We start from the raw sequence: 27698 nt of genomic DNA, 5'->3' as shown, positions 1-27698 counted from the left end.
TATGTTTGCTGGGTAGTGGAATTTGTCCCCACGATTAGTCAATGTGCACGTAAATTGGCTCGGGGACCTGAGTTATCAAAAAAAAATGTAGTTGCCCTTTCGTATAATCTAACTTGTTGAATTACGAAATGCACCTTAACCAAAACTTCACTCAAACTATTTAGAGACATATAAAAGAGGAAAGAGAGAAGTATTCATATTTGTTGCCCCACAATTTGGTATATATATTCCAGAGTTAGGTTATCTAATAATGAGCCTACGGCTGGTATAAATAACAAACATGAACAAAGGCCAACAAATCTCAGTTCTTTTCTTTCACGCCATTTCTCTGAGTGATGGCAAAGCAGTTTCAAGTCTGTATTCTTCTGGTGATCCTTGGCCTTGCTCTAACATGCAGAGCAACTTTGTACAACGTGGGCGACAGCGCTGGTTGGGATGTTAGTTCCGATCTGGATACGTGGCCGAAGGGCAAGACATTCGTCGTTGGCGATGTTTTGGGTGAGTATTTCGTTTACATTTCTCATATGGAAAACATATCCTTTGCCACAAAACTTGTACGCCAGCGCGACTTACCAAACAACCCCGACGAGTTTTCATGCTTTAACAGTGTTGTTGCATGCATGATAGCCTCATTTAAAATGCTTTTGAATGTTTTTGATCTATTGAATTTCTTTCTCTTGCAAGAGAGAGCGGGTAGTGTAGTCGTAAACGTTAACGTGAGAAGGCAAAAAAATTGCATTTTGATTTCATTGTAGCAGACAGAACATCGAACGCAATACTGATTTCATCATTCTGTTATGCTGCAGTGTTCCAATACGCGTCGTCCAACAGCGTGAGCGAGGTAACGAAACAAAGTTACCAGACGTGCAACACGACCAACGGAATACTACAATCCAGCAGCAATGGGAACTCATCGTTTCCCCTGACCTCGCCGGGGGACTGGTACTTCATCAGTGGCAACAACCTGTATTGCCTTGGTGGGATGAAGCTTCACGTCGTCGTCCAAAACAATCCGGCGGCAGCGCCCGCTCCTGCACCCGAATCGGCTGGGACCTCAGTTTCCACCAGCACACCTTCTTCCAAGACCAACACCGTGACATCTAGCTCCGTTCCTGTCTTCGTTCGCGGTGGGGTCAATTCTCTTGTGCCGGCTTTGATGGGTTTGGTGGCTAGTAGTATACTGTGTTTTGGGTAGTGTGAAGTTATGTGTGAAATGTGAGATCAAAACGCTGTTCTGTATTGTTCTGTTCTGTGAAATCGGCTTGTGGTTGTTGAGCTTATTCGTGCATCTTGCAGTGTAGAAATGTTTGGTTTTTCACTTGTAACTAGCACTGTGCCATGATTGTTGTTGATTCATTCTTCATGTTTGCACCAAAATCTTGCGATTGTGTTTTACTATATATGCATTAGATGCAATGATGATCCCGGGAAATGAAAAATCGTAACACGCGAAATACCGGTCATTACTTGTCTCTCATTCACCTAACAAAAGTGAGTCATCATGTCTCTCATTTGCTATATTTGTTGCTATGTAATTTGTTTGGAACACCATGCGAACAAAGCCACACAAGTCACATTACTTCGGAAATATTGAATAGTTACCGATATTTTATTGAAACCGCTGTATGGACGGTTCGGATTTTTATTCGAGCAATGGAGGGTTCATATTTGTATGGAGTCAGATTAATCCAAGCCGCCTGTGCCAAAATGGACCTCTGAACGCGAAACAATACACGGTATAGTGCGGGAAGCGACCTACAACACCCCGAATCCCAACACTAGATTCATGCCTCTCTCTTCTTCTTTTTTTCTATTAACTGGTTCGCTGAGTCAACTTACATGCACTCGACTAATTCCGAAGCTCTAAAACTAACAATGAAATCTCCCTCCCATTTCCAAGGGATTATTGTTTAATTTTCCGAGAAATCCCTTCCAAAAATAATTTTTCAAGGGAAATAATCTTCACATCCCAACAGCCGTGTTGGTTCTTCCCAGATAACTAACCTCACCACGTCACCTCACCCCCCACAAAGTCACAAAAATGCTCCTCCTCCGCACCACCACCCCCACCTCGTCCTCCTTTCACTCCTCTCTCCCTCTCCTCCTCATCGCCGCCTCTCACTCCTCATCTCTCTCTCTCCCCAAACTCTCCACCAATCCCCTTTTCACTCCTCTGCACACACCCACCAAAAAAATGAACCTGTTAGCCAAGCTCGAGTTCTCTACACGCTCCCCCACCGAACCCTCCGTGGACGCCTCCTCCTCCTCCTCCTCCCTTCCCCAGGGCCCCGACGAGGATATCCCGGCGCCGGGTCAGCAGTTCGCCCAATTCGGAGCCGGGTGTTTCTGGGGGGTAGAATTGGCATTTCAAAGGGTTTCAGGAGTGACTAAAACCGAAGTAGGGTATACTCAAGGGCTCCTTCACAATCCGACGTACGAGGATATCTGTTCGGGCACGACGAACCATTCAGAGGTTGTTAGGGTTCAGTATGATCCCAAGGAGGGCAGTTACGAGGCCTTGCTTGATGCGTTTTGGCAGAGGCATGACCCCACCACGCTTAATCGTCAGGTGGGTATTTGAATTTTTCTTGTTTTGTTTTATAAATTCTTGGATTTTGCGGGTTTTGGTGTGTTAAATTCTGATGGGTTTTGATTGGATTTCTGTCAAATTGCCCTGGCAGGCTTAATTGCCGACTGGTTTTTCAAATTTTAGGTCCCCAATAGCTCAGTTTTGTGGGTTTGGTTGTTGAATTTTGATAGGTTTTGATTGGTTTGCTGTTTTTTTTTGGTAAGTCGGTTTGCTGTTAAATTGCTCTTTGAAATTTAGCTTCAATAGCTGAATTTTGAGGTGATCAATTTTGATGGGTTTTGGTTGGATTGCTGTCAAATGGCATTAGCATGCTTAATAGTCGCCTGGGTATTCAAAGACTGTGCTTGCACTGGTGGAATTGCTTGTGTTTGGTTGATGGATTTGATACCTGAATTTTGTGGGTTTGGTTGGATTGCTCTAATTGAATTGGTTTTTTCCTCTTGTATATCTGCGGTAAGAAGTCATTGTATACGTAACTCGATGCTTGAATATGTAAGGCGTAATGGACAATATTTGGGTTTGAATTCAAGGACTTTTGTTGATTTCATTTGGTGTTGGGCGACTTTATTGTACTTGGCTTTCGAACTTTTGATGTGCTTTCGAACGTTTCTCTCATGAGCTGTGGCTCTCACATAGCTTGATGTATAAATATTGGCACATGTGGTTACCTTCAGTCTTTAGCAAGAGTCGCATTCATAAATGTTGGGTTATGATTGTTGCCGGTTTATAGATTACCTTCTGCCGTCTGATAGTTTACCTTCTCATAAATTATGCCAAGTTTAGCTTATCCTGGGTTTGCCTCATGCTGGAGATAAGATCCAAGATGGTGTTGGGAGTAGTGCTTTTTCTTCCGTCGAGACCACTAGTTTGGTGATTCTTCTACATTTAGTAGCAAAGTGATTGCCACACTTTTGGGGTTCAAATGCACCAGGCCAGAAGAGTTGCTCTTCCCTAATACAAGCATAGGAGGGAACCTCTCAAATTTGCATATTGGGGATCTAGGGATTTATATATGGATACCACTTTCAAATTGTTCATGTATTTTTACTTCTAACAGCGACGTCCTTCAATTTTGAAGCTCTTCCAGTGAATATGTTTACAAACTAAGCAATAGCATCACTTATTCTTTTACCTAGTTTGTGTGAAAATATACATATACATAAGCATGAATCACCCTACAGGTAGTTTTAAGCCTTTATCTGTAGCTCTCTAACCTCAATTATCAGCAATAATTTGCAGACGGACAGAGGAAACTTAATCAACCATCAAATTCAGTGAGTATCGAGGGGACAAACCCATCCTAAGAATCAAAACTTAACCACACTAGAGAGAGTTCCTTTTTGGCCTCAAGCTTGGTTTGCTCCCCAAAACTGCTTTATGCGTGCCCCACCATATTGTCTTCTCTATATCTCTGATATATACAATTTGGTTTCTCTCTCTTCAGGGATGGTATAGTGCAACGGCCAAAGATAGTCTTCACATGGTGGATGTTGAACTCTTCTTTTGACTGTGATTTCATCGTCCAACTTTGTTGGATTCCTCTTAAGTGTCTTTCTCTGTACAGTTCGTGTATGATGAATGTCTGTCCAAACTTACACGGGATGGATTCAGCCATACAGGATAAAGCCAAGTGATGCTGGGCTGGGATACATCTTGAGGCATAGCTCAGGGAATATTTAACTGCTATACCCAATCTTCCATAGTGGAGAAACCTCACTACAATGAAAATGTTCTACGCAAACCAAACTGTACTCACCAGTAATCGGGTTGTGATTTCTGATTCCAAGTTGTTTGAACGGTGTATTCCCTAGACACAGATACATCCCAAATTCATAAGCTTGTCTTGATTAGTTGGATGTCGCATTAACGAGTTTGTCATATTCTTCAAAATGTCCCGATTCTTCCGGGATTTTTGTTGGCCATTTTTCTGAGCCATGCTTGTATGTTAGGCACCATCAGCTTACAAGGATTTCCCTAAGTTGCATGGTATTATCTTCACATTTGTCTATTAATGTCCTAAAGAGATTCTAATTATCTGGGATGGAACGCAGGTCTCCCATGACCAATCGACCTTATATGAGCTATATATGTCTATTTAAACGCTTCCAGAGGAATTGGCTTTCTTATTTATGCCTTTAAGTACATTACCATAAAGCTAAGTTTTAGTCCACATCCTAACAGTATTCATCCCTTTTGGCAGGGGAATGATGTTGGAACACAATATAGATCTGGGATATACTTCTACACACCTGAGCAAGAAAAGGCTGCACTGGAATCAAAAGACCGACATCAGAAGCTATTGAACAGAACCATTGTCACTGAGATTCTACCCGCGAAAAAGTTCTACCGAGCAGAGGATTACCACCAGCAATACCTTGAAAAGGGTGGCAGATTTGGTTTTAAGCAATCTGCTGATAAAGGCTGCAACGATCCGATACGATGCTATGGTTAAGTCTACATTGTTCCAAGGTGTGATCTCAAGTTAATATGTTTGTTTTTTGCTTTCTTGGTATTGACTGTTGTGGCTCTGGGTCTTAGTATATAGACTTGCTTAATAGAAACTGCTGAAGTATGTTCCTTCGAGTTCAAACGCAATCTTAATTACTGTATTTGAGATTAGCTTCGATTATAGAACTCCCTTTTCAGATTTTGGAATTAGAAAGTACAGTTCTCAACTGATGGATCATATAGCCATAGTGTTTGCTTTGTTTAACTGCATAGAAGATGTCCTTAATCCATTTTATTGGATTTTGGGAAGTCACTCCAAGGAAATGGCTTCAACCGATGCGAATAAAGTTGACTTTTGTCGATAATAAGAGAATTTGAATAACCAGCGTAATACTCCAAGGAGTGGAGCTGTTGGGTTGCCAATGTTTGCTTGAGCTGAACAACTAGTATCTGAATTATGTTATCAATCCCCTTTTCCTATATTGAAGAATAGAAACACTTTGTTGATCATTTGGTTTGGTTATTTCGGCAAGTGAATGAGGCGTTCCCATTTTCGTGTTACTATTGCGAGCTGCAGCTTTCAGTCTCTTATTCCTCCCCTCAGCAGTTGATATGTCATTTGGTAGGATGACCATTTCTACCCATCTGTTGCCAGCAGTAGGGCCTGTTGAGTAGAAAATTGTGCAAAATGAAACCATAGCTTGCTAAGTGAAATCGGAAACTGTTAAAGTTCAACTGATTAGACGTGGAAGTGAATATTTGAAATAGGGAGAGTCTAGTTTTCATAATGTAAACAGAGTAGTTTCCTTACATATCAATTATCAACTAGTTTTTGCTGTTAGGAGATTGCACAAGCGCGCGCCCACACAGAGAGAGAGAGAGAGAGAGAGAGAGTTGCAGTTTAATAGAAGAGGAAACTCTTATATTTCCTATTAGTAACGTACTAATACAAGCCAGTACAGTAGTACCCTACCTTATATGTATATATGTAGGAAAAACATAGATACTGCCAATACACCTTATATACTACATGGACTAGTCACTACATAGTTAAAATCATCATATTAGTTTCTTCAGCCATGGCTGTTCCCATCCTTATTAACCGATGGCAACCGGTTGCCATATCCACTCGGACTGCCCCTTCCACCACCACTACCACCCCCGGCACCACCAGAACCGGTCCCAGAACCATATCCGCCTCCACGAGCTCCACCGCTGCCTGTCCCATATCCATATCCAGAGCCCGATCCAGAGCCAGACCCAAAACCATACCCGAAACCCCTACCAAACCCGTTTGGAGACCTTCCTGACCCAGAACCATAACCCCACCCAGATCTCGGGCTTGAGCCCCATCCCCAACTGTAGTCCCAATTAGGGCCGTGGGCCGACCCACTGCCACTCTTTGGCGACTCCGGCGACTCCACCTTCTTGTCGCCGTTGCTGCCGCCATCACCGCGGTTGTTGGCCATCAAAGTAACGGATAGCAAGCAGAAAATAGTGAGAATGATATATATGTTGGGTTTCATGTTTTTTGTTTTCCCAAAGGTCTTCTGGATTTTTCTAGTACTCTATTTCGATGCTATATATAGTTGAATGGTGAGTGCTGTGGTAATTTATTGGGTGGTGGGGGTTTTTGGTGGGTTGATAATGAGGACCCGTGACTTTAACAGCCCCCGTGGGTTCACTCGTCGGGTGGATTGTCTAAATTGCCCAAACAAGATGACACCATGCCACCACCACCCCTTGCTTCCCACTACCGCCTCCCAACTATGGTAACACCAAATTACAGTTCAAACTGCATTTGATTAACCCAACTTTAGGCATTTTGACGTTGGTGGTTACGTGTTACTAATTGCAAATATAGTAAGAGTCGTAGTCTATATAGAGCTACTCCACGAGCTCCCTGTTTGTGAACTGTGGGGTTAGTTAGTCCTCGTAGTATTAGTCAAGATGCACGTTAGCAGTTTGTGAACTGTGGGGTTAGTTAGCCCTCGTAGTATTAGTCAAGGTGCACGTTAGAGCTACTGCACAAGCTCCATTATGCGAGAATGGGAGAGATATCAGTGGGGCATTCTGGGCATTTATCAACTTTTAGAGGGTAAAATAAAAAGGAAAAAAAAAAAGTTTCTACCGCTCAAAATAATAAAATAATAATTGCTTTCTTGTTGGACGTCCGCAAAAAGTGGCTTCAATGGTGGATGAATGGGACTTGTGACAATCCATTTTTATGAGATTGGAACAAACCCAATACCTCATGAAAGCTATGTGGTGTTGACACGTGTGCGTCACTGCCACCTGTACACATAGATGTGGCACCTACCTAACCATGTGGGCCAAGTGAATTTGAAGGACATTTCGGTAATCATGGGTGGAAGATCTTCAACAACCTTAACATGTGTACGGTTTTAAAACATCATTCCCGGGGGCAGAAACTACATGTAAGGGTGCGGTGTCAGGCACCCGTTTTGGCTATTACCCTTGCATATATGTGTATTTATTGAATTACTGTAGTCAATGACGGAATCAAAATTTCGTAAATACGATGGTCGAATTATAAACAACAAGATTTTGAAATTTCAAGGCTCGAAAATCCAATCTATATAATATAACTGGAAAGTTTTTGAATTCGTATATTTTGGATAGATTGATGCATATTTTTTAAACGGCTAAGATTTATGGATACAAAACCTAGCGATATACTTATTTGGAAGCCATTCTTACTACTACTACAATGCCACATTAATTTTCGGCCATGCAGTTAAATGTGCCACATTTTCGGCCACAATTTCAGGATGGAATTATACAAGGCTTACAATAAAGCTACGCCCACCGCATGGGCCAGCTCTCGCACACCGTGCTGGGCCTGTTCCGGCCACCGTATGGGTGATTCGAGCCGTTTAATAATTTAAAAAAAAAATTCGAGTGGGCCATGTGAGAAATCAGCTCAATCCAATAAGTATATGTGCTCGATTCAAGCTTTCCTCAACTGCAAAATAAAAAAACCCACTTTTTCAATTTTTTTCGATTTTTCAGTGAAATGAAGCTTGGATAGAACATCTAAGCACATCGGATCAAGCTTATTTCTCACTCGACCTACTCGGTTTTTTTTACTCCCTCCGTCCATTATTTAGAGTCCAGTATTCCATTTTGGGCTGTCCCTTAATAAGTGTCCATTTTGTAAAGTTAGTGGGTAAAAGTTGGTGCATTGTCTATTTTGTCCCTAAAAGTATATTACATTTTAAAAAGTTAGTGAGTAAAAGTGTAATGATGATGGGTAAGTAGGAAAAATGGAGGAAAAATTTGATGTAAAAGGTATAATGATGATGTCTTTTTAATAAGTTGGAGTTACGAAGAAGGACACTTAAAAAGAGACGGATGGAGTATTTAAATTATTTAACGGCTCGGATCACCCGTACGGTGGCCATAGAGAGCTCGATGGATGGCCCATACGGTGGGCGTAGTCCGACTAATGATGCATACTACCATAACAGGGAAGATTATCCCACGATTTCGGCTCCTATTTAGGCGTTAGGTAAAATATCCATATAAGAGCATGTACACCAGTACATAGCCAAAAATGCTGGTGAACAGTACACTTTTTTCATTTTACCTACTCATATCTTTTTCAACACTACACCAATATTATATATTTTACCTATTCTCTAATAAAATACTATTTCTTTTTCTTTTCCCTTTTTCGAATAGAGGAGAGGGGGGGAAAGTTTAGGAGATAATAGTATATGACACCTTCTTCCCGAAAGTCAGAGGTTTTTGGCATGGACCTATCCCTCCTTAGACTGGTCCAATAAACTTAGCATTTTGCTTAATGTGAATTACGGGCCTCATATTCAATTGAGGTGAGTATTTTTTTTTTTTGGATTGGAGGGGTTTTCTTTTTTTTTTTTTTTTTATAAGCAACATTTTTTTATTAAAACTCAACAAATGGTACCTCATGGTAACTAGAGGGTACATCTGGTTGACATTATCTGCTCCGTATCATAATGTCATTCATATGGGTTCATTGAAATCCTAGTCAGAGTGTTATTTTTTATATGACAGCTTCTTCCTGGAAGTTAGAGGTTTTTGGCATGGACCTGTCCCTTCTTGGACTTGTCCAATAAGCTTAGCATTTTGCTTAATGTGGATTACAGGCCTCATATTCAATTGAGGTGAGTATTATTTTTTTTTGGATTGGAGGGTTTTCTTTTCTTTTTCTTTTTTTTGATAAGCAACAAATTTTTATTAGAACTCAACAAGGGGTACATCTTGGTAACCATAGGGTACATCTGGTTGACATTTTCTGCTCCGTTTCCGACTATCATTTATATGGGTTCATTGAAATACTGGCCAGAGGGTTATTATTTATATGACAGCTTCTTCCCGAAAGTCAGAGGTTTTTGACATGGACCTATCACTCCTTAGACTGGTCCAATAAGCTTAGCATTTTGTTTAATGTGAATTACGGGCCTCATATTCAGTTGAGGTGACTAATATTTTTTTGGGATTGGAGGGTTTTCTTTCTTTTTTTCTTTTGATAAGGAAATTTTTTTTATTGGAACTCGACAAAGTGTACATCAAGGTAATAAGAGAATACATCTCTTTGACATTATCTGCTCCATTTCCGACTGTCATTTATATGGGTTCATTGAAATCCTGGCCAGAGGATTATTTTTTATATGACACCTTCTTTCCGGAAGTTAGAGGTTTTTGGCATGGACCTGTCCCTCTCCTTAGACTGGGCATGGACCTGTCCCTCTCCTTAGATTGGTCCAATAAACTTAGCTTTTTGCTTAATGTGAATTACGGGCCTCATATTTAGTTGAGGTGATTTTTTTTTTCTCATGCTAATGCTAAGTGAACCAGTCTTCCAAGGATCATTTCTTTCCTTATTTGTGTGATATTTTTTTCTCATGCGACAACTTTGATGTGTGTGTTAAATTATCAGTTAGTCACTAGCAAACCTTAGTTATAGACCTTCATCAAAGCACCGTTATGCATGAATTTAATTTATGTAGAAGTTCTTTGTTTTTTTGTGATTATGATTCAATTTACAAACCTTAGTTATAGACCTTCATCAAAGCACTGTTATGCATGAATTTAATTTATGTAGAAGTTCTTTGTTTTTTTGTGATTATGATCCAATTTATAAAACGAGATTGGTTGGTATTAACTTATGTTTATCAAGAGTATTTGTAGACACTCCATTCTGGTCTGTCCAGATAACGCTATTTTACGGTATTTTATTTCCCCGATGATGAAACGGATCAAGAACACCCAGGAAATGTTAGTATGTTTGAGCTTTGAGCATTTTTAAACCCTTTCAGATCCCTTTCAAACTCTCTAAACCAGAACCAAAAGGCCTCAACAAAACCCAACTTGCATACGCCGGTAATCAACTGGCGTGCGCCGGTCCTCTGCCACGTGTCAGTCATCGGTCAACTTTGACCGTTGACCAAGCAAGAACTGGAGTACGCCAGTTATTAACTGGAGTACGCCAGTCAAACTTCCGGTCAAACTTGTGTTTTTAAGCATGCAGAAGCCATGGGGTAGGGGTCTACAGCACTTGGGAACCTTCCAATCCATTGAAAAAGCATTCTCCGCCGGGGGACATTTCTTACACTCCCATCCCATCACCTTTTCCTCTCATCCAATGAGAAGCAAACCTTAAGGGCTAAGGCACCAGTCCCTTTGACTGGCCTTAGCCCCTCTCTCTCCCTCTTCCCCTATATATAACCCCATATACTTCCATTTGAAAGGGTTACAAAAAAAAAAAGAGTTCCAAAGTCTCTTTCTCTATCTCTCTCCCTTGGTCTCTTGCTTTCTCTTCTTTCATCACTTGAAAGAGTAAGCAAGCAGCCCCTTTCATACATCATCCAAGCCCAAACATTCATCATCCATCCCTCAAACCTCAAGCTCAAGCTCAAAACACACCATCAAACTCAAAAGCAAAAGGTATACACCTTTGAACTGTTTTCCTGTTCTGATCTCTGAGGGGCGCTGACAAGGTCAAGGCTGGTAATCAATACCAGTTCTGGCCCTAAAGCTGTTAAGGTTTCAAAAACAAAAAAATCGTTTCTGACTAGAATCGGCGTGCGCCGGTCATAAGCCCGCGTACGCCGGTCCGTGGCAGTACGTACAGTTTTTAAATTTGATCTGTCTGGGATCTGTCTGGAACTGGCGTACTCCAGTTCGGAGCCCTTCGGAACTGGCGTACTCCAGTTGTGAAATAGGGTCCAGATCTTTGTTTTATGCTCTTTTTCCTGTCTATTCATCATCTTATTGCATGCTAAAAACTAGTTTACAGCTCTCTATATATAGAACTGTTTAGTTGTAGCATTCAATATTTGTTCATATCTATTTTAGATAGCCTCTGGGATGCTTTCTGGTCATGTTTCAGAGCCCAGATGATGCAAAGCCAAGCACTGGGTAAGGGGTATAACTGGCGTACGGTCTCATACGACGGGCGTACGGTAGTTATGCCAAGATCCAGTGGCTGGCCCTTGCATCTTAGCTTAGTCTTGTCCCCTTTTGCGTTCTCACACTGTTTATGGGGTGTTCCGTTTATTTTCATGGCTTAAAGCCATTTCATCTGTCTGTAATTATATAGCTGCTGATACATTGACTGCGTGGTTTGTCCTGGGTGTGCACTGGTCCTTTCCAGAGCCCAGAGGGTTGAAAATAAGAGCTGTGGGTTTAGGCTTACTGGAGTACGCCAGTCTATGCGTGGCGTGCGCAGGTGAAGCCTGCATGCAGTGGTTTGGCCAGTGCACGCAGACCTCTTCGTGCGCATGTCATTCCGGATTAGTGTTAACCAGTCTGTTTAAAACGCTCACAGAAGTCTGTTTTCAATCTATAATATTTCAATAAGCATCCATATCATTGTTGTCACATAACTGCAACTTGTCACAGTTTTAATCCCCATTAACTGTTCCCCCGCCCTAATTGGCTAAAGAAATGATCAATGAGAGAAAAATGCAGAAGTTTTATCAAAATGCCTGAGTAGAGACCGATCTTCGGATTGGGCGAGAGGGGTGCCATAAAACCCTTCCCCTCTCGTAACCTGGCTCCCGAACCTCAGATATCGAAGGTAATGACGGACCAGTCTACGCCTTTTCAAAAATCAAACGAACGTAGCAAACGTTTTCGAGTTCGGTTCCTTGAGTGTTTTCACCGCTAAAACCCGAGTGGCGACTCTGAATCGAAGCGTTTCGCCGCGCTTTTCAAAAAGGGGCCGCGCCCAATCTTTTAAAATGGACCCAATCGAGCATTTTTGGGGCGCGTGCCCACAGTATTATAATTTAGTTTTTCTCTGTTATTATATATCATCCCTTAAACAAATGAGTTGGCGTACTAACTGGGCTTCTGTAGACATATCATTCTTTTTTAGGATTGGGATCGAGAAGCCTCGAAGCTCAAAATGATCAATATGCTTGAAGATTTTGTCTTGACATGTTTCATGTTTTTTTTAAGATGTCTACTCGAGGCATGCATATCCATTTATGTATATCGTTTTTTATTTTAATCAGTGTTTTGGATGGTGTTTTTTTATTTGATCGAGTTTTATGCATTTGAGTTTGTTCTATGCATCTTACTTGGTTAAATTTGCTGTTCAGTATTTATTTGCGTGTGCTAAATGTTCGAGCCGTGCCTTCAGGCACAGGCATTCGCTAGTAGTTATATAGGTTTAGGTTTTAAGGGAGGTTTTTTGGATAATAAGTTGTAAAGCCCGGTTTCTAAAAATGCACTTATGTGACTCTAATTAGGTTACAATATTTTTTTTAAAAATAAATAAGTGATTACGGTTAAGGAAATATTTTCAGTCGACGTTTTTAGAACATGAGGATAGCATGATATAATTTTAGGGGTTCAATACTTTTCTTTAGAAAGCGAACTACACCTTAATGATCTACACATTTTAATTAGTCTACGTTGTAATATTTTTTGAGTTCGGAACTCGGACATGAATAATTGAATCAGAATAAATTTTAGTAAATAGCAAAATTAAGTTTAGTAAACCATTTACCCTAGTACCACGTATCCAAGCTAGGAAGTCCAACTGTTACAAGTGACCAAATATCCCCTAAGGTAAGGATGAATCATCAGTATATTTCACCTCTTAAAATAACTAATAGCCATATATGCTGTTAATTGCCAAAGAAATAGGAAAAAAGAAAGAGAGATAAAACGGTAGAAAGGAATTGGAGGCGAACTGGCGAAGTGCCCTTTCCTTCCAATTCGACCGTACATCTTTCCGCACCACCGCTTGCCGTTCAAGAAATTCTTTGGGTAAATTCCTCTTTCCTCTTCTCTCTCTTTTCCCTACGCAGACCACCGCACGCGGCCGCGGTCCTGGCGGACTTTCCCATTCCGTTTTCCCCTTTTTCTGCGGCCAAAACCAGGAGTAGGAATAGCAACGGCACCGCCGCTGCTGTTCGAGAAGTATGCTGCGTATCTTTGCATCTAGTATAAAATTATAATGTGTGTGTGTGAATCAAAAGGGAGGAATCAGTGGATGTATATATATGTATTAGTTTGTAAATCACCTAATTAGTAAATAAAGTGTGGTTCCTCTATTTAAATTCAATTACATCAGTAGATTGAAAGAACTTTCAAGCAATTACAATTTCAATTAGTAAGAGCTTACCGGTTCTATAAAAATGCAGATAACTTAATTGCTAAACAAAGTCTAGTTCTCTGGGTAACTTGATTAAGAATAGCAGACCCATAATCCCGAACCTTTTCTGTAGTAGTAGGCTGACTCACAATCGAGAAGGTCTAAAAATATTTCGATTACAGTTTTGAACGCGTTGTGACACAAAGTAATTGCAATAGGTTGGTTCGAGGGATAAGTACAAGAACAAACCAAGTCTTTAGCGTAGCACCCAAGAATTCAAAGGTGGAAGTATTGTGTGAAGTGAGGTGATGCGTGTAAAGTGGCTGCTACTTCTTTTTGGTAAGTTGCGCATACTTTAGTTACATGTATTTTCTAAAATTTTGGAATGAGATGTTGTTGCTTGATTTTGCTGAAAAATATGGAATTTGAACTTCCTATTTGGTTTAATTGATGTTAATGCATGCGATGGCTGATTTATAAATCTTTTGAGTCTCAGTTAAATTAGACCACGACAATATGTTTTGGAAACTTGATTCTTACTGGTTGCTAGTACATGCTCATGATAATATGATTCATTCAAACGGTGTCCCGAGCGCTAGGGGACGGGTAAAGATACTAGTGGCGTGAAGTAATAAGGTAGGAGATGTAGCCAGGCATCACCGGGTAATGATATCTTACCACTTTTCAATGGGGTCGCTCCCCAACCGATTGGCAAAAATACCATTGAATGCTATTATCGCTCAAAAGTGCAAAAGTTGAAAGAAAAATGAAATGAAAAGGGTCCATCTCTTGGACTGAAGAAATGAGCTTTCGGACAAAAATGCATGTACTGGATGGTCAACGAAATATTTGAAATGTTGCTTTGAACTATTTTATAATGTGGGGTATTTCCATGGTCAAACTTGTAACCTTGGTATACGTTTCTCACCCGAGCTTCGGCTTATGAAAACTTTTTCCAATTTTTTAGGTTAAGGTAGATAGCAAGTTGTGGACTGAATGAGGTTCTAGAATAACCGTGGAGAATCAAGTGGTGTCTAATGGTTTGTATTTATTATACTTATACACTTAGAAGCTCTGGGATTATCTTATTTATTCTACGCTTCCGCATTCTTTGTTTATATGGTTTTAATTGGCAATGATGCGAGAAATCCCTAAACTAGAATATGACCAGGCCTTTGGCGGCTTAACACCCGCTTGGCCGGTCATGACTTCCAAGGTAGATTTTGGGTCGTGACAGAAGTAGAGAAAGATAGAAAAAAAAATGAGATTAATAATTAAAAGAAAATTTATGGAATACTGTGCACAAAGAGAGAAATTGGGTTTTTGAGACCCGAAGCGAACACATTCTTAAAGTATTTAAATGTCTATATAATACTAAATGCAAAATACAATATCCAAGTTTTCTTAACAAATAAAATAAGCAACTATTATTAATATTAAAATTTGGAGAAAAAAAAAACCCCGCAACGCCACCCCCCGTATGCTCCTACATAGTTCCATCTTTGATTGAAGTAGTGAAATTGTATTTTATTGGCACCGTCTTTGATTGAAGTAGTGAAATTGTATTTTATTGGCACCCTTGCAGAGGCCCAAATCCCGTAAATGCACTAGCGTAATAAGATTCTTGATTGAACTTTTAATTGTCGGCACCCCTATTCGAAAATCTTGATTCCGCCAAAGATCAATCCATGACATGGGAGCAGTAGTGGTTGCATAAGGCATTGAGTCATGGTCAAAATTGGAAGAAAGTGAAACTTCCGATAAAAACACAAATGAAACTGGAGACGAAAGTTTGAGTTCGCAGTTTCAACATGTGTGAAATGCCACAAGCGTCACAACGTAGGTCCCATCACGCTCAATTTCACATGAGCCCAGCTCACGTTGGGCATCAGCTAATACAGGACCCATAGCCATGTGAACCATTAGCTTCACGTGAGTTGGGTAAGCCTCCAAAATGTCCAAAAAGTAGGGCCTCCACTTGTTTTGAGTACTGTTATTATACAGCCCATTTTTAAACTCAAGAATACATTTTACACTTAATGCTTAATGGCCCAGTAAAAATGAAATAAGGAAAGGAGGAAAAAACAAAACAAAAAGGAGGAATAAAAAGTCACGGAATCGCTGCAGATCTCTGGGGCCCTTCAAGGTTGAAGTTGATCAAGTCTTATCTTCCCTCAACTGTGTCACAATAAAGGTTAAATGGACTGGCCATCCAATCTATTGAGAATGAAATGGCAGAGGAGATTGATTGTGAGGGCATAATCAGTACTTTTGATTGATTGTGAGGGCATAATCAGTACTTTTGTTGCTAAAACCGCAAGAAGAGTGATTTTTAAGTAAAGATAATAATGCTTTTGAAATATTGTGGTATATTGTATCTTTTGTGGGGTTTTCCGCATTGAATACATACATGTATTTTTTATTTGACAAGAATACATACATGTATTTGGTTTTGAAAAGTTCATTTATTGACTTTTTATTGGATTTTCATTTACAATTACTAAGGGTCTCATTTTCGAAAATCGTCTTAAACCTCTAAAATCTCAGAACCGGCCCTGAAAGCTTATGTGTGTAGAATAGGCCCCCTCCTCAAGTTGGACCCAAACTCATTAAATTCAACACAGAATGAGTGAGTTCGCACTGCCCGAGTGGGCGAGTACGTTCACATGCCTTCTGATCTCCACACCATCGCGCGCCAGTGGAGAACTGTCCCCTTGAGGTACAGTTGGGGGGTAATGGCATTTGATGCAAATATTTCTTTGGAGATCCATATGAGTGCACTGCACTTCCATCCAGCTCTAAAAGTCTGGAAACTACTCCAGTAAGGATTAACTAGCCGGCAAGTTATCATTATTGAGAGATCTATTTTCATTTGTCCAAATCATTATTCATTATTGAGAGATCAACGACTCGGTTGAAGTACCCTCTTTCTAAGGTGACGTATTGGGCAACCCCAAGGTGATGTATTGGGTTTTAGTGGACCGGTTGCTATCGTAGGCCAAGTCCTACGGCCACATTGTCTGGTTATAAAAACATTCACATTGTAATAAATAAATAATTGTGAATAAGTAAATTTAACAACAATACTAAAAAAACACTTAACATTGTAGAGAAATTTTCAAGTGAAGGATCTCTCATTTTGTTAAAATGGGGGACTTTCATTTTCCGATCAAAATTTGAAAATCCGAACCGTTTAATATGTGCAGAACGTAATTTTAAGGATCCCCGTGAGAAATCAGCAAAAAAAATGACAGGGAAGGGCGTCATCCGAGCAGTTTTTTTTAACTGTTCAATGAAAACTGCTCGGATGAAGCCCTTTCCGGTCATTTTTTTTTGCTGATTTCTCATGTAGACCCTTAAAATCACGTTCTGATCACTTTGAGCGACTCGGATCATCAAAATTCCATCGGGAAGGAGAGTCCAGCATTTTAATAAAATGAGGAATCCCTCACCGGAACCTAACTCTAACATTGTAATAAACAAAGTTACAAATCTTTTAGCAAATAACCAAATTTCACAACCAAACTTAAGAACATCCACAATATAATAATCAAAATTAGATGACCAAAAATTGTCAAATCATCTTTTGATTATTCATTTAGAAGTTGCTAAAATTTGCAATGTCAAGTCCTATTTGTTTACTTTTTGCCCATAATCAAAATGAGTTGGCAATAATTTAAATCTAACGGTCAATTTTTTTCTTTCAATTTAATGGTCTATATTGAATGGCATTTTAATAAAACAAATAAAAGTGGAGAACATTTATTAAGATTCATAAAGTGATCAAGATTATTAAATGCACAATTATTAAGATTCATAAAGTGATCAAGATTATTAAATGCACAAACATTTGCCAAAGTGAAAAGTGAATTTCCCCTACTAATAAAGCACTTGCTTTATGGAAAGTAAATTTTACTTTCCCATGATATGTGTACTTTATTGAGAAATCCAAAATACAATAAATTTAATTATTGCCATAAGATTGCTAGTTTTGATTATCCAAAGACTAAAATTTGATCGGTTACTAAGTTTGATTATTACAATATAAATATTTTTTAGAACACACATTGCTAACTTTAACAACTTTTTGATTTTGATTATTACATTGTGAATGCTCTAACAACTTTTACCAATAACCAAAACTCAATAACCAGACTCAATTAACAAAACTCAAAACTCAAAACGCAATACACAACACATTGAAATCATCTCATCGAGAGAAAAAATTTGGGGTGATCAAGTGTGATTAAAAGTCGTTTGCGATTGAACAAATGTGCATTATATATTATGAAATTTTTTTTGGTTAGAAATGTAAAAATAAAGAATGTTAAGTTTAATTATGAACTAAATAGATAATCAAATACTGACGTAACACATTTTGATTATTGATTTTGATTATTATCATTGCAAATGCTCTAAGGCCTAATAAGTACTCATCTTTATATCACGAATCTAGGAAACAGTAGACCACTTGAAAAATTCCAGCGACAGCAGTTGACCTTCAAACATGATGCACCCCAATACAGCTCGCCGAGTCCAACATATGGAACCACCGACCAACCCAGACTAAGTATACCAAATAATATTACTTTCGTTCACCGTTTCCCTTGCAAGAATTTAGGCCATTTCATTAACCTGTTACCCTTTATGCTGAGAACGAATGCCAGACTGGAGACAGAAGACAAACATGCTAACCTAACATCGAGAACAAGATGCATAAGTTAGCTGACTAAACAGCAACGCTGCATTCACAAGAAACATAATCTCATTAAATCTGTGAACCACAACTAGCTAGCTCAGTTACTCTTTCCATCACATGCCATAACCATTTATGTGATGTGAAGAAGAATACTGTTATTAGTAGGATAATCAAGTCAACTGCCAGCTCAAGCAATAAGGATGTGTAACTCTCTTCTTTTTTTTAAAGTAGGATGTGGGATTCAACAAAAACTTTTTTTTTAATCATGCTCCCAATGAAAAGTCATGCAAAAGGAAATATACAAGATCTTAAGATGTAATGGCGTTTGGAGGCGGATTTGTGAAGATGGCGCACAAAACCCGTACTATGAAGCCATCATTTTCCTGAGAAAATCCACAGGGAAAATTTGTTGTGTAGGGCTTTGATGACAGGGCATCCTGCAGAAAACCTACAGGATATTTTTAGAGCCATAGAAATTGGAAAGAGCTCTCCCCTCTCTATTCATCGAGCCCTTTGTAATCCAAATTTCTCTGAAAACAAATAGAAAGAAACATTAAGAACCCTAAATGGCAGTCAAAAACCCCAGACGAATTAACCAGGATCTTGAGATATTCAAAGAAATAGATATGAAGCACCCCAAGCAATTGTACGCCAATGCAACTTAAGAGGTACTTAAAACAAAGCAAGTAAAAAGATTTTGTCAAAGAGACTGGTAACTCTATATCAGAAAAATAGTATTCTCATCGGCAACTTCGAAAAGTTGAGTTCGATGGTGTCTTTGGATTATTCCTCTCTTCATCGCCTCATGATGCTCTCCTTGCAATCCAGAATGAAAAGGGCGCGGAAGCTACCATTCTAGAATGCAATTATGCAAGCAATTAACAAGCAAACCAAAAGTGGAATGCTTACTAAATAACATGATTTAGTATAATACCTTTGAGATAATCACAGTTGAAGTGCCTACAAAACTAATACAACCAAATCTCTCAAACTAAAAATACATAATAGGCAGCATAGTAACTAAATTAATCAAATCAAATCTTAAACTAAGAAATACATAATAGGCAGGCTTCTAAAACCAAAATCATTTGTATTGTAATAAGATTCAGAAGCAAAGGTTTAGCATCAATCGACATACAATGCCTCAGATCAAGTGTTGGATTTAACCTAATATTGCATCATCATCATCTGTATTACAATCAGCAGAGTGACTTCATAAAACAAGGAAATTTTTTTGATTATTCTGGTAAGCAATATTCAGCCAAAAATTACCAAAAACTTAGGAAAAAAAAAAAAAAAAGCAAGTAAGGCAGGCTTTGTTTCGCTACGGTTTTTATATTTTAAGTACAGTACTTATTTCTCCCACGGGACAGGTCATTTCTCACAATACATTACCTTTAATTCAAAAAATAAGTAGAACACATCCTAAAAGTCATAGGTTCGATTCTGCCAGCATTATTCCTCAAACTTCACAGTTAACAGTCAATAAGAGGGAGCTTTTTATCCTCATCGCAACCTCTATTCCCCAAAGCATAAACGAAAGCTATACGTACAAATCGATATGAACATCGGTAATATACAAGGTAAACCACATCTAAACTATATATATATATATATATATATATATATATAGAGAGAGAGAGAGAGAGTCGCTCAGTTCAGCGGGGTTGTCGACACGCAAATTTCCCTAACAGAGAAACCTGCAATACGGTCTGTTGAGCTTGAATTTTATGGAGTCATCATTGCGATCTCTCTCGAGTGCCAACAACAAAACGGAGAAATCATAACAAAAGAACAGAAGAAAAAACCCTAGCTTTGCGATCTCTCTCGAGTTTCAACAAGAGAACGCAGAAATGGTGTAGCACAAAAACGGAAGAAAAGAAAGAAACCCTAGGAAAGATTATTGGTTGCTAAGTATTTATACGGCCTAAGTTAGGGTTTATGAGCGTAGAGGGTGTGTTTGGGAAGCGGGGGGTCGTTGGACCGGTGTTTGGTGCGGGTACTTCTCTCGCGTCGGGTCAAGATCACACGATCCCGAAATTTGAACGAGGAATTAGAAGATTGAATCGAACACCTATACGTATCGGATTGAGTATATTTCTTGCGGACACACCCAAAAAAATATTTTAAAATTATTGAACGTCTCGGATCATCCGTGAGGAATTCAAAGTTGACCCTGTGTGACGGTCGGTACACCGTTAATAGATGTCTTTCGCATTTCGCAGCAAACCGTCTACTTGGAACAAGAGGAAAACGAGACAAGGGATGGATAAATTAGAATTTTCTCCTCTTATTTGATTTTAAAAAAGAGAAAAAAAATAGTTAAATAAAGTTTGAAAATGTTAAACTTCCTCTTTACATTTCTTCCAACATTTTTCTTCTTAATTATCTTCTCTTTCCTTCTTTTCCACAACTTCCAAATGAACCGTAACAATTCAAACATAAAAATTACTAGGAGTAACTTTTATCTCCCCTTTCCTTATTTTCCTCACCTTCCAAACGAACCGAAACAATTCAAACATAAAAAATACTAGCCCAAGAAATTGACTTGATGGTCACTCTCATGGGATCGGTTTATACAGAACTTAGTTCCAGTTTCAATCAAACTCTTCGCTAATAGACTATGGGATAGGATCTCCTTGGTTAGTCGAGGTGCATTTTCCATGATCAGTCGAGGTGTGCAATTCCCATGACTAGTCGAGATGTGCAAAAAGCTAACTCAAAACAACATGAGTTATAGGGGGGGAATACCTCATAACGGGAAACATACAGAGAATGCCCATTACTCTCCTTTGGACTATGTTGCAGCACTTGCATTATATTTGCTAAAGATGCTGGCTCTAGAACTCCACAATGATAACAAGTACAAAGTTTTTTATACGATTTGAATGTTCAGACAAACTTGTGCACAACTTAATTGATCTCACGACCCAAAAGGCAACGACAAGTAGCATATTGTGATCACGTATCCATAATTCAAGATGTTTTGATTCTGAAGGGAGAAAGGACACGATAAAGACTTGTCATCTCATTCTTAGCAGACGCTGATAGCAATCTTTTCTTCCATCGAAAGCAGGGAGATTATTATCAGACCAATACAAGCTGTTCATATTTACATGCAGGAAAAAAAAAAAAAAAATCCCTGGCCAAACCATAAGGGGATTCTAAAATACATCAGCTATTTTCTTCAACATTTGTTCCATGTAGGACAGTATTAGTTGAAATAATGGAGGACCCAGAATAATGGAGGACCCAAAATTGAATGAGGACCAAGTCTCTAGGATCTGAAAATGTTAGACTGCAACCGGAAGGATGGAAAATACCGATCGCTCCCTCCGGTTGAGATATCGATATAATGGTACCAGAACTCGGCTGCTCTGGCAACAAATTGGAAATGAAGGAAACCAATTGAAAATGGTGAATAAGCAACTGTGAAAAAGAGGTGCTCAGAGTCCAGGAATGGATTCAAGATTGTATTTCTCAGAAGCTGAAGTTTCAGCATCTCGGTTGTCTTGTAATTTTGTCTTTTTCATGGCATCCAAGGCTTGTAAGTACGAGTAAGAAGCACTTCGATTTGAAGTAGTGCCTGGATTGCTGATTCTGCTGGCAAGGAAGCGCCGGATCAAGCCTCTGAGAAATGGAGCCATGGTATCTGGTTCATGTTCTAAATAGTACATTATTCCCCCCATGCATGCACAGAATAGGGCCACCTACAAAGCAAGGAAATGAACAATTAAGGCATTTTCCCTTTCTCGTGCTGTAGGGGACAATTTTAGGGAATGAACAGTACCCAAGATTAAACTAAATAAAATAGCAACTCCAATCTTTGTGAATTTTGGCACAAATCAAAAGCTACATTATATCGAATGGACATCGGGTGTAAGTGCATATCTACATGTCGGATTCATCTAATTCCATTCTTAAGATACATAGACAGAGCAATATATATATATATATCGCTAGTATGATTACGTTGTTTAAAGAGTAAAATGTGGTCAGTGGTCACAATGTGTTATCGAGCATTTCATCCACATTGTCAGAGTTTTTCTTATTATTATATCTGATAAACCTGAATTACCTGGTATCATATTTGGTGGATATCCTATTACACATGTCAGATACACCTCCCATAGTGGATGGCCTGCCTTTGACTGGAGCAGGAAGGGGATTAGTCGAGGTGCACGTAAGCTGGCTTAGACAACCCGACCGTTGAACCAAAAAAAAAAAGAGATACATATCCCATAACCTTCATGGAAAGTGGAGTTATCCAACATGGGTACTCGATAGATTTAGAGAAGTCCACGTAACAAAGATCAAGAGCTCATTTCACCCTTGCCATTCTCATTTTTGGCCAATGAATAGTGTCATTTTACCAACAAAAATGGCAAGGGTGGTACACCCATTTATGCCATTTTGCCATTCTCAATTTTCTTCCTCTCTCAATCAAAAATGGCAACTTTGCCTTATATTATCTCAAATTTGGCAAATGAAATGGCATTAGAAACTTTTGAGTTTGTGAGTGTGGGGTGGTAGTTGCCATTTCTTTTGCCATTTTTGAGAAATGGCAACAAATTTTCTCCAAAAAAGCAACATGTGTGGTTGCTCTAATGGCAATCATGCTAACCAACAACAGTCCATTGGGCGGTTGTTAAGGTGCAAATAGTGCCCCCAAAATCAGAATTTTCTATACCTTTTCCACACTTACCAAAACATTTTCTCCAATATTTCTATTCATCTCTCTCCTATAGCCTTTTCAATTACTGAAAATGACAAAACCATAGCAGACAACTTCAATGAAATGACATCAGTCATTTTGTAAGAGCTTCGTAGGTTTACAGGCAATTGAATTAAGATAGAAGAAAAGAATTGATGAATTTGCATAACACTAGTTTATTAAGGCATTTAAGTCCATCCTATTTCCAATAAAGAAGCACAAAGAAGTTTACTAAATGGTTCCAACTTCCAAGTTAATGCTAGAAAATTCCAGTCGTAAAAAAGTAATACCTCAGCGTTCTTGATATCTGGAAGAAAATGGCGATTCACTAATATATACCACAAAGAATCTCCAGCTCTAGGAAGAACATACAATGCGAGTTCTCCACGTCTAGCTTTCTTTTCTAGTAACACAGAAAGGGCAGCCATCCCACCTGCAACCCAATACACAAGCTTGTGGTCCTTTGTTGCCACCTTTCTATGCAGACATATAACCGCCTTGCAAAGCCAAATAGAAGTTTACAATTTCAGTTGTGCAAATTCCGGACAATGCAAACACACAAGATTTTAAGCAAAAACCTACCTGAAATATTCCTACAAAAGCCGACAAAAATGAGGTTGATCGAACAGCTCCTTTAACAGCAAGCCAACACGTGCGGACAGGAGCATCCATGAACTAAAGTGGATCCAAAATAAAAATCACCGTGTTAAATAACCCAAAAGAGCTCCCGAAAAAAATAATATGTAAGCCGCAAACTAAGACACATCACATTCTTGATAAAAGGGTAGAACAACATAATACAGCCACGAGGATACTTCACAGTTCTTATTCTATAAAGAGAATATACCCCGCATTGGGGAAAGAGTCAAGATCGCACTTTTGGGATGATAACAGTAGTGTCCCATCAACCATAAAAGTTGGATGAATCAACAACCATACAAAATTTATTATTGGACTACATATTAACCGTATTTGTGCATATTCAACAAAAGGAGCACAGGTCCATTGTGAATAGATTGAAAATTTGTCATCTGTGATGCCTCTACCCACAGGATCACACATTTATTAAACACTTACACTATTCACATGTACACATTATGTAGTTCTCACAAAAAGAAAGCAGCCAACATGTATCCAAGCAATAATACCAGGGTTAAACAATTAAATCATTCAACTAACATCCTTCTTGTTGTAGTTATCTGATGTGTTCCTTAAAAGAGACTTAAGGTTGGTGGTTTTGCCTCTTATTTGGACCACAAGGAACACATTTAAGGTTCAATAATGGTACAAATTTCTCACGTTTTACCGGAATTCAACGCGTGTAATAGATTCCATGGTTTTCTTTAGGATACAGTAAAAAGGCAAAAGTATTTGTTAGATCAGGTAGTCTTTGTAATTAGCCTATCAGCTAAGCTATTGGACCTTAGCTTCCCGGCAATGTACTTTATGATGTGAAAGATGCTGACTGAAGTCCTTGAAACCTCAATTGGATTGATGTAAAGAGGCTTTACAGCTTCATTATTGTCACAAATAGACGATGGCCAACATATCGTGGACAAATTTAGTCAAGGCACCACATGCTTTAAATTCCTTAGTCGTGACATTACAATGACTTATCAAATTGCACTAGTAAAAACCCAACATAGCTTGCATATCTTTCACAGGGACATGCATTATTTCTATTTTAGTCAGTGACTCCGACAAGGCCATAACGACATCCTTCCGAACGTCCAGGGTTCGGTGAGGTCACCAATGAGCTTATCAGCTTCCAAACTAATTGTCTAGCTTCCATGTCAGACCCTAAAAACAAATGCAAATAAAATTAGTAGTAATAGGCAATACCTTTTGCAAGCGCAGAACAACAAATGGCACAAACGTCAAAGAGAAATAAAGCGGAAATGTCTTTCTAAAAGTTGCTGATGCTGCTCTAGCATTGTGAGCTAGACATGAATTTGTATCAGGATGAATTATTGAACAGGGAATGATCGAAGGGAACTCTTCCAACTTTACAAAGTTGTGACCCTTTTTGCTAGCTAGGAAAGCAGATAGTGAGGCAACATCCACGCGGGAACCTCTGCAGCAATCCCTCACAGCCTTGTATACAGGCCGTGCAACTGGCCCTGTTTTCTGTATAAAGTCTTGATATGATTTTGGCAAGCTCTCTGGACGCATTACAAAAGCATACATGACCTGGTATAAAGAAAATTGATGACAACAACATTTGAAGTCAATTTATCATACAAAAATATAGGAGGATCCTATAAGGAGGCAAAAATCTGGAAACTCAAACCATCTTTTACTTTCCGGTTAAAACGATAAATCAATCATTGCTACGAGTTGAGGTGCCCACAACAATGTAAGAAATTTGACAGTTAGGCAGAATTTGGCTTAGCGGTAATGCTAGCAGGGTGAATTCTCGTCAAGGCTGCATAAATAGTTAAATACATACAACGAGTGCATCCAAAAATGGATGATTTCATTCCTATTAAGAAGTACAAATGAAACTTCGGCATTGAAACTCTCCAAACAGTATCCAACAACGAAGGAATGCATGGACGCGTATGCGCAAACCTCCATACTTTTTATCCAATCTCAAACCACGTTATTAGCAGAAGCCTTGTGAACTAGGTGCGACCTCTGTCCACTGCCTATGTTCAGATGAGAACCAACTAACAAGGGTGAGCAGTTGCCCAAAACATGTTTATTTACAACCCTAAAATCATCTACTTAAACAAACTTTTCCGACATCGGAAAAAGGTAAGGTAGTGTCTTGTATTTAGGAGATGGCCAGATAAACAAATGGGAAAACTGAGGGTGTTACCTGAGCACATGCTAAAGAAAAAAGCAGAGAATCTCCATGTCTCCAATGGCTTCCCCACAAGTGAAATTTGTTCTTCGACTTTGCAGAGTTATAAGCACACTAAAAGCCAGGGTACAAAGAAAAATGATTTCTACCATTAATGGAACACTGACAGAGAACCAAGGAAATGTAGAAATAAAACATCTACCTGAGCAAGCCTAGCCAAAAGATACAAAGCAAGGGTACGCCGTCGATTTGAATCATCCAATGCTAAAATAGATAAACCTGCTACTGAACCTGCTAAAATCCTGCCCCATCATCCCCTTCAACAAAGTCAAATACACGGAACACAATATGGCAAGCATCAAGAGCTTTTGTATTCTCAAAACAAGATTGAAAAAGATAATACTTACAAAAAGCCAAAAGCAAACATATAAATAGAAGGTGTTTCTTCATGAAACTTACGCATTCATTGGTGTCTCTTTCTTTCTCAACTTTCTCAACAAACATCGAAGGGCATGATACGATCCCGTAAATCCTCCAAAAAGTAAACCAATCCGACATGCTTCCTCTCTTACTATCAGATTTTTTTCTGAGACAAGTTGCTGCAGAAGTAAAATGTCAACCTTTAGGGCACGGGAATATCGTCAAAATGCTTGCCCATAAGGACACATGCATTAGTAAGCAACGATGCTCTTTATCCTATAAGAGGAAAATAAGAACAATCTAGCATATCCTGCTGCACTAATATACCACTACTGTAAGGAGAACACCCCTTTTGATGTGAACGTCAGTTTTCAGGCTGACTCATACTTTGTTCTTCCCAAACTACTACTGCTAGGACACCCCAAAATTTTCCGCTCCCTATTTCCTACTCACATCCCAAATTTCAGATTTATCTTTTCCTCTACATAACACGATTTGCACACGCATCGCATGTGCCTAGGTGTCGAGTTGTTAGAAAACAAACACAGTACAGCGAATGCACCTATAGGTGATTCCTACCTCTAATGATGTTGTATATCATGGCATTGTTTATTCCTTGATTACACAAAATTTCCCTGAATTGTAACATTCAAACACTGGACATGACTGGCCGTGAGATTTGTAATCCAATCTCACGTCTAATCCGGCTTATCAAAATGGTCCTTAGTTCGTTCCTTAAAGATTATTGAGTTGAAACTTGAATATCTCGGTATCTCCATTGAATTAATTATTTACAGTATTGATTTGCGTCGAAACCAAAATGCATGCGATCTGAAAATTCCCAGCTTCAAAAGGTAATTGCAACATAAATCTGGATGAAGTGATAACTGATCATAAATCAGTTACACCAACTCAAAACTGATAACTAAACCTAACTAGAAAATCGAGGAAAAGTTGAGACCTTGAGATCAAGAAGGGACGAGTAGGATTTCCCGCGAGCGAGTTTGAAAGCGCGGAGTAAAATTCCGATGCCGACGCGAACACCGTAGGACAGGAGGAAGCTCTGGCAGAGGTTACCAATGGCGTTGGCGACACATGACTCGTCGGCGTGGTCGCAGGGCAGCTGGTGGAGCTGCCGTGCGCTGCGCTGGCGGCGCTGCAGCTCTTCGATGGCCTCCCTCAGCCGGTCCTCCGCCTCACGGAACCGGCGCTCGGCCGAGACGTCGGAGGTATCGTTCAGTTGCGGCGGCGATGAGGTTGGTGGGGGAGCAGGCATGTCGGCGACGGAGAACAGGTCTTCTGCATCTAGAGAGAGAGAAATTGTGTGCACGTGCGTGCGTTGATAGTGGATTTTTTACCGTAAAAAAAAGGGAACGAATTGCTTGTGGGAAGAATTACCTAAATGGA

General features: G+C 39.3%; 4 protein-coding genes, 1 long non-coding RNA gene and 2 other non-coding genes across 7 annotated transcripts; 2 read left to right on the top strand and 5 right to left on the bottom strand.

The window, feature by feature from the left end:
- Positions 1–297: 297 nt before the first annotated feature.
- On the top strand, positions 298–1377 carry LOC131300015 (stellacyanin-like). The gene is made up of 2 exons (XM_058325643.1): positions 298–498; positions 807–1377. Exons 1-2 carry the CDS (start codon positions 336–338, stop codon positions 1193–1195), a joined length of 552 nt encoding a protein of 183 aa, XP_058181626.1. The 5' UTR covers positions 298–335; the 3' UTR covers positions 1196–1377.
- A 544-nt stretch (positions 1378–1921) lies between these two features.
- Positions 1922–5265, top strand: LOC131300013 (peptide methionine sulfoxide reductase-like). Its single transcript, XM_058325640.1, has 2 exons — positions 1922–2569; positions 4791–5265. The coding sequence occupies exons 1-2, from the start codon at positions 2042–2044 to the stop codon at positions 5040–5042; spliced, it is 780 nt and encodes a 259-aa protein (XP_058181623.1). The 5' UTR covers positions 1922–2041; the 3' UTR covers positions 5043–5265.
- A 673-nt stretch (positions 5266–5938) lies between these two features.
- LOC131300014 (putative glycine-rich cell wall structural protein 1) lies at positions 5939–6807 on the bottom strand. The gene has a single exon (XM_058325641.1). It carries the CDS (start codon positions 6562–6564, stop codon positions 6112–6114), a length of 453 nt encoding a protein of 150 aa, XP_058181624.1. The 5' UTR covers positions 6565–6807; the 3' UTR covers positions 5939–6111.
- Positions 6808–18016: 11209 nt separating this feature from the next.
- LOC131301660 (uncharacterized) lies at positions 18017–20400 on the bottom strand. The gene is made up of 2 exons (XR_009191372.1): positions 19286–20400; positions 18017–18347 (listed from the first exon to the last, which is right to left on the bottom strand). It is a non-coding gene; the product is annotated as an uncharacterized LOC131301660 (long non-coding RNA).
- LOC131302181 (small nucleolar RNA snoR31) lies at positions 19451–19542 on the bottom strand. Its single transcript, XR_009191651.1, has one exon. It is a non-coding gene; the product is annotated as a small nucleolar RNA snoR31 (small nucleolar RNA).
- LOC131302130 (small nucleolar RNA Z107/R87) lies at positions 19999–20101 on the bottom strand. The gene has a single exon (XR_009191605.1). It is a non-coding gene; the product is annotated as a small nucleolar RNA Z107/R87 (small nucleolar RNA).
- A 957-nt stretch (positions 20401–21357) lies between the features above and the next one.
- On the bottom strand, positions 21358–27661 carry LOC131301295 (uncharacterized). The gene is made up of 8 exons (XM_058327495.1): positions 27253–27661; positions 26331–26470; positions 26074–26173; positions 25887–25985; positions 24908–25255; positions 23648–23740; positions 23356–23562; positions 21358–22061 (listed from the first exon to the last, which is right to left on the bottom strand). The coding sequence occupies exons 1-8, from the start codon at positions 27565–27567 to the stop codon at positions 21798–21800; spliced, it is 1566 nt and encodes a 521-aa protein (XP_058183478.1). The 5' UTR covers positions 27568–27661; the 3' UTR covers positions 21358–21797.
- Between the last annotated feature and the right edge of the window lie 37 nt (positions 27662–27698).

Source organism: Rhododendron vialii, chromosome 9a (genome assembly GCF_030253575.1).
Source record: "Rhododendron vialii isolate Sample 1 chromosome 9a, ASM3025357v1".
NCBI classification, from domain to species: Eukaryota; Viridiplantae; Streptophyta; class Magnoliopsida; order Ericales; family Ericaceae; genus Rhododendron; species Rhododendron vialii.
This window is presented reverse-complemented; position numbering and strand designations above follow the sequence as displayed.

Coding starts and splice junctions, on each gene's coding strand:
- LOC131300015 (XM_058325643.1), top strand. CDS start 336: ATGGCAAAGCAGTTTCAAGTCTGTATTCTTCTGGTGATCCTTGGCCTT. Junction 499..806: donor CGTCGTTGGCGATGTTTTGG/GTGAGTATTTCG, acceptor GTTATGCTGCAG/TGTTCCAATACGCGTCGTCC.
- LOC131300013 (XM_058325640.1), top strand. CDS start 2,042: ATGCTCCTCCTCCGCACCACCACCCCCACCTCGTCCTCCTTTCACTCC. Junction 2,570..4,790: donor CCACCACGCTTAATCGTCAG/GTGGGTATTTGA, acceptor CCCTTTTGGCAG/GGGAATGATGTTGGAACACA.
- LOC131300014 (XM_058325641.1), bottom strand. CDS start 6,564: ATGAAACCCAACATATATATCATTCTCACTATTTTCTGCTTGCTATCC.
- LOC131301295 (XM_058327495.1), bottom strand. CDS start 27,567: ATGCCTGCTCCCCCACCAACCTCATCGCCGCCGCAACTGAACGATACC. Junction 26,471..27,252: donor CGTCCCTTCTTGATCTCAAG/GTCTCAACTTTT, acceptor TTACTTCTGCAG/CAACTTGTCTCAGAAAAAAA. Junction 25,986..26,073: donor TTTTGGCTAGGCTTGCTCAG/GTAGATGTTTTA, acceptor CCTGGCTTTTAG/TGTGCTTATAACTCTGCAAA.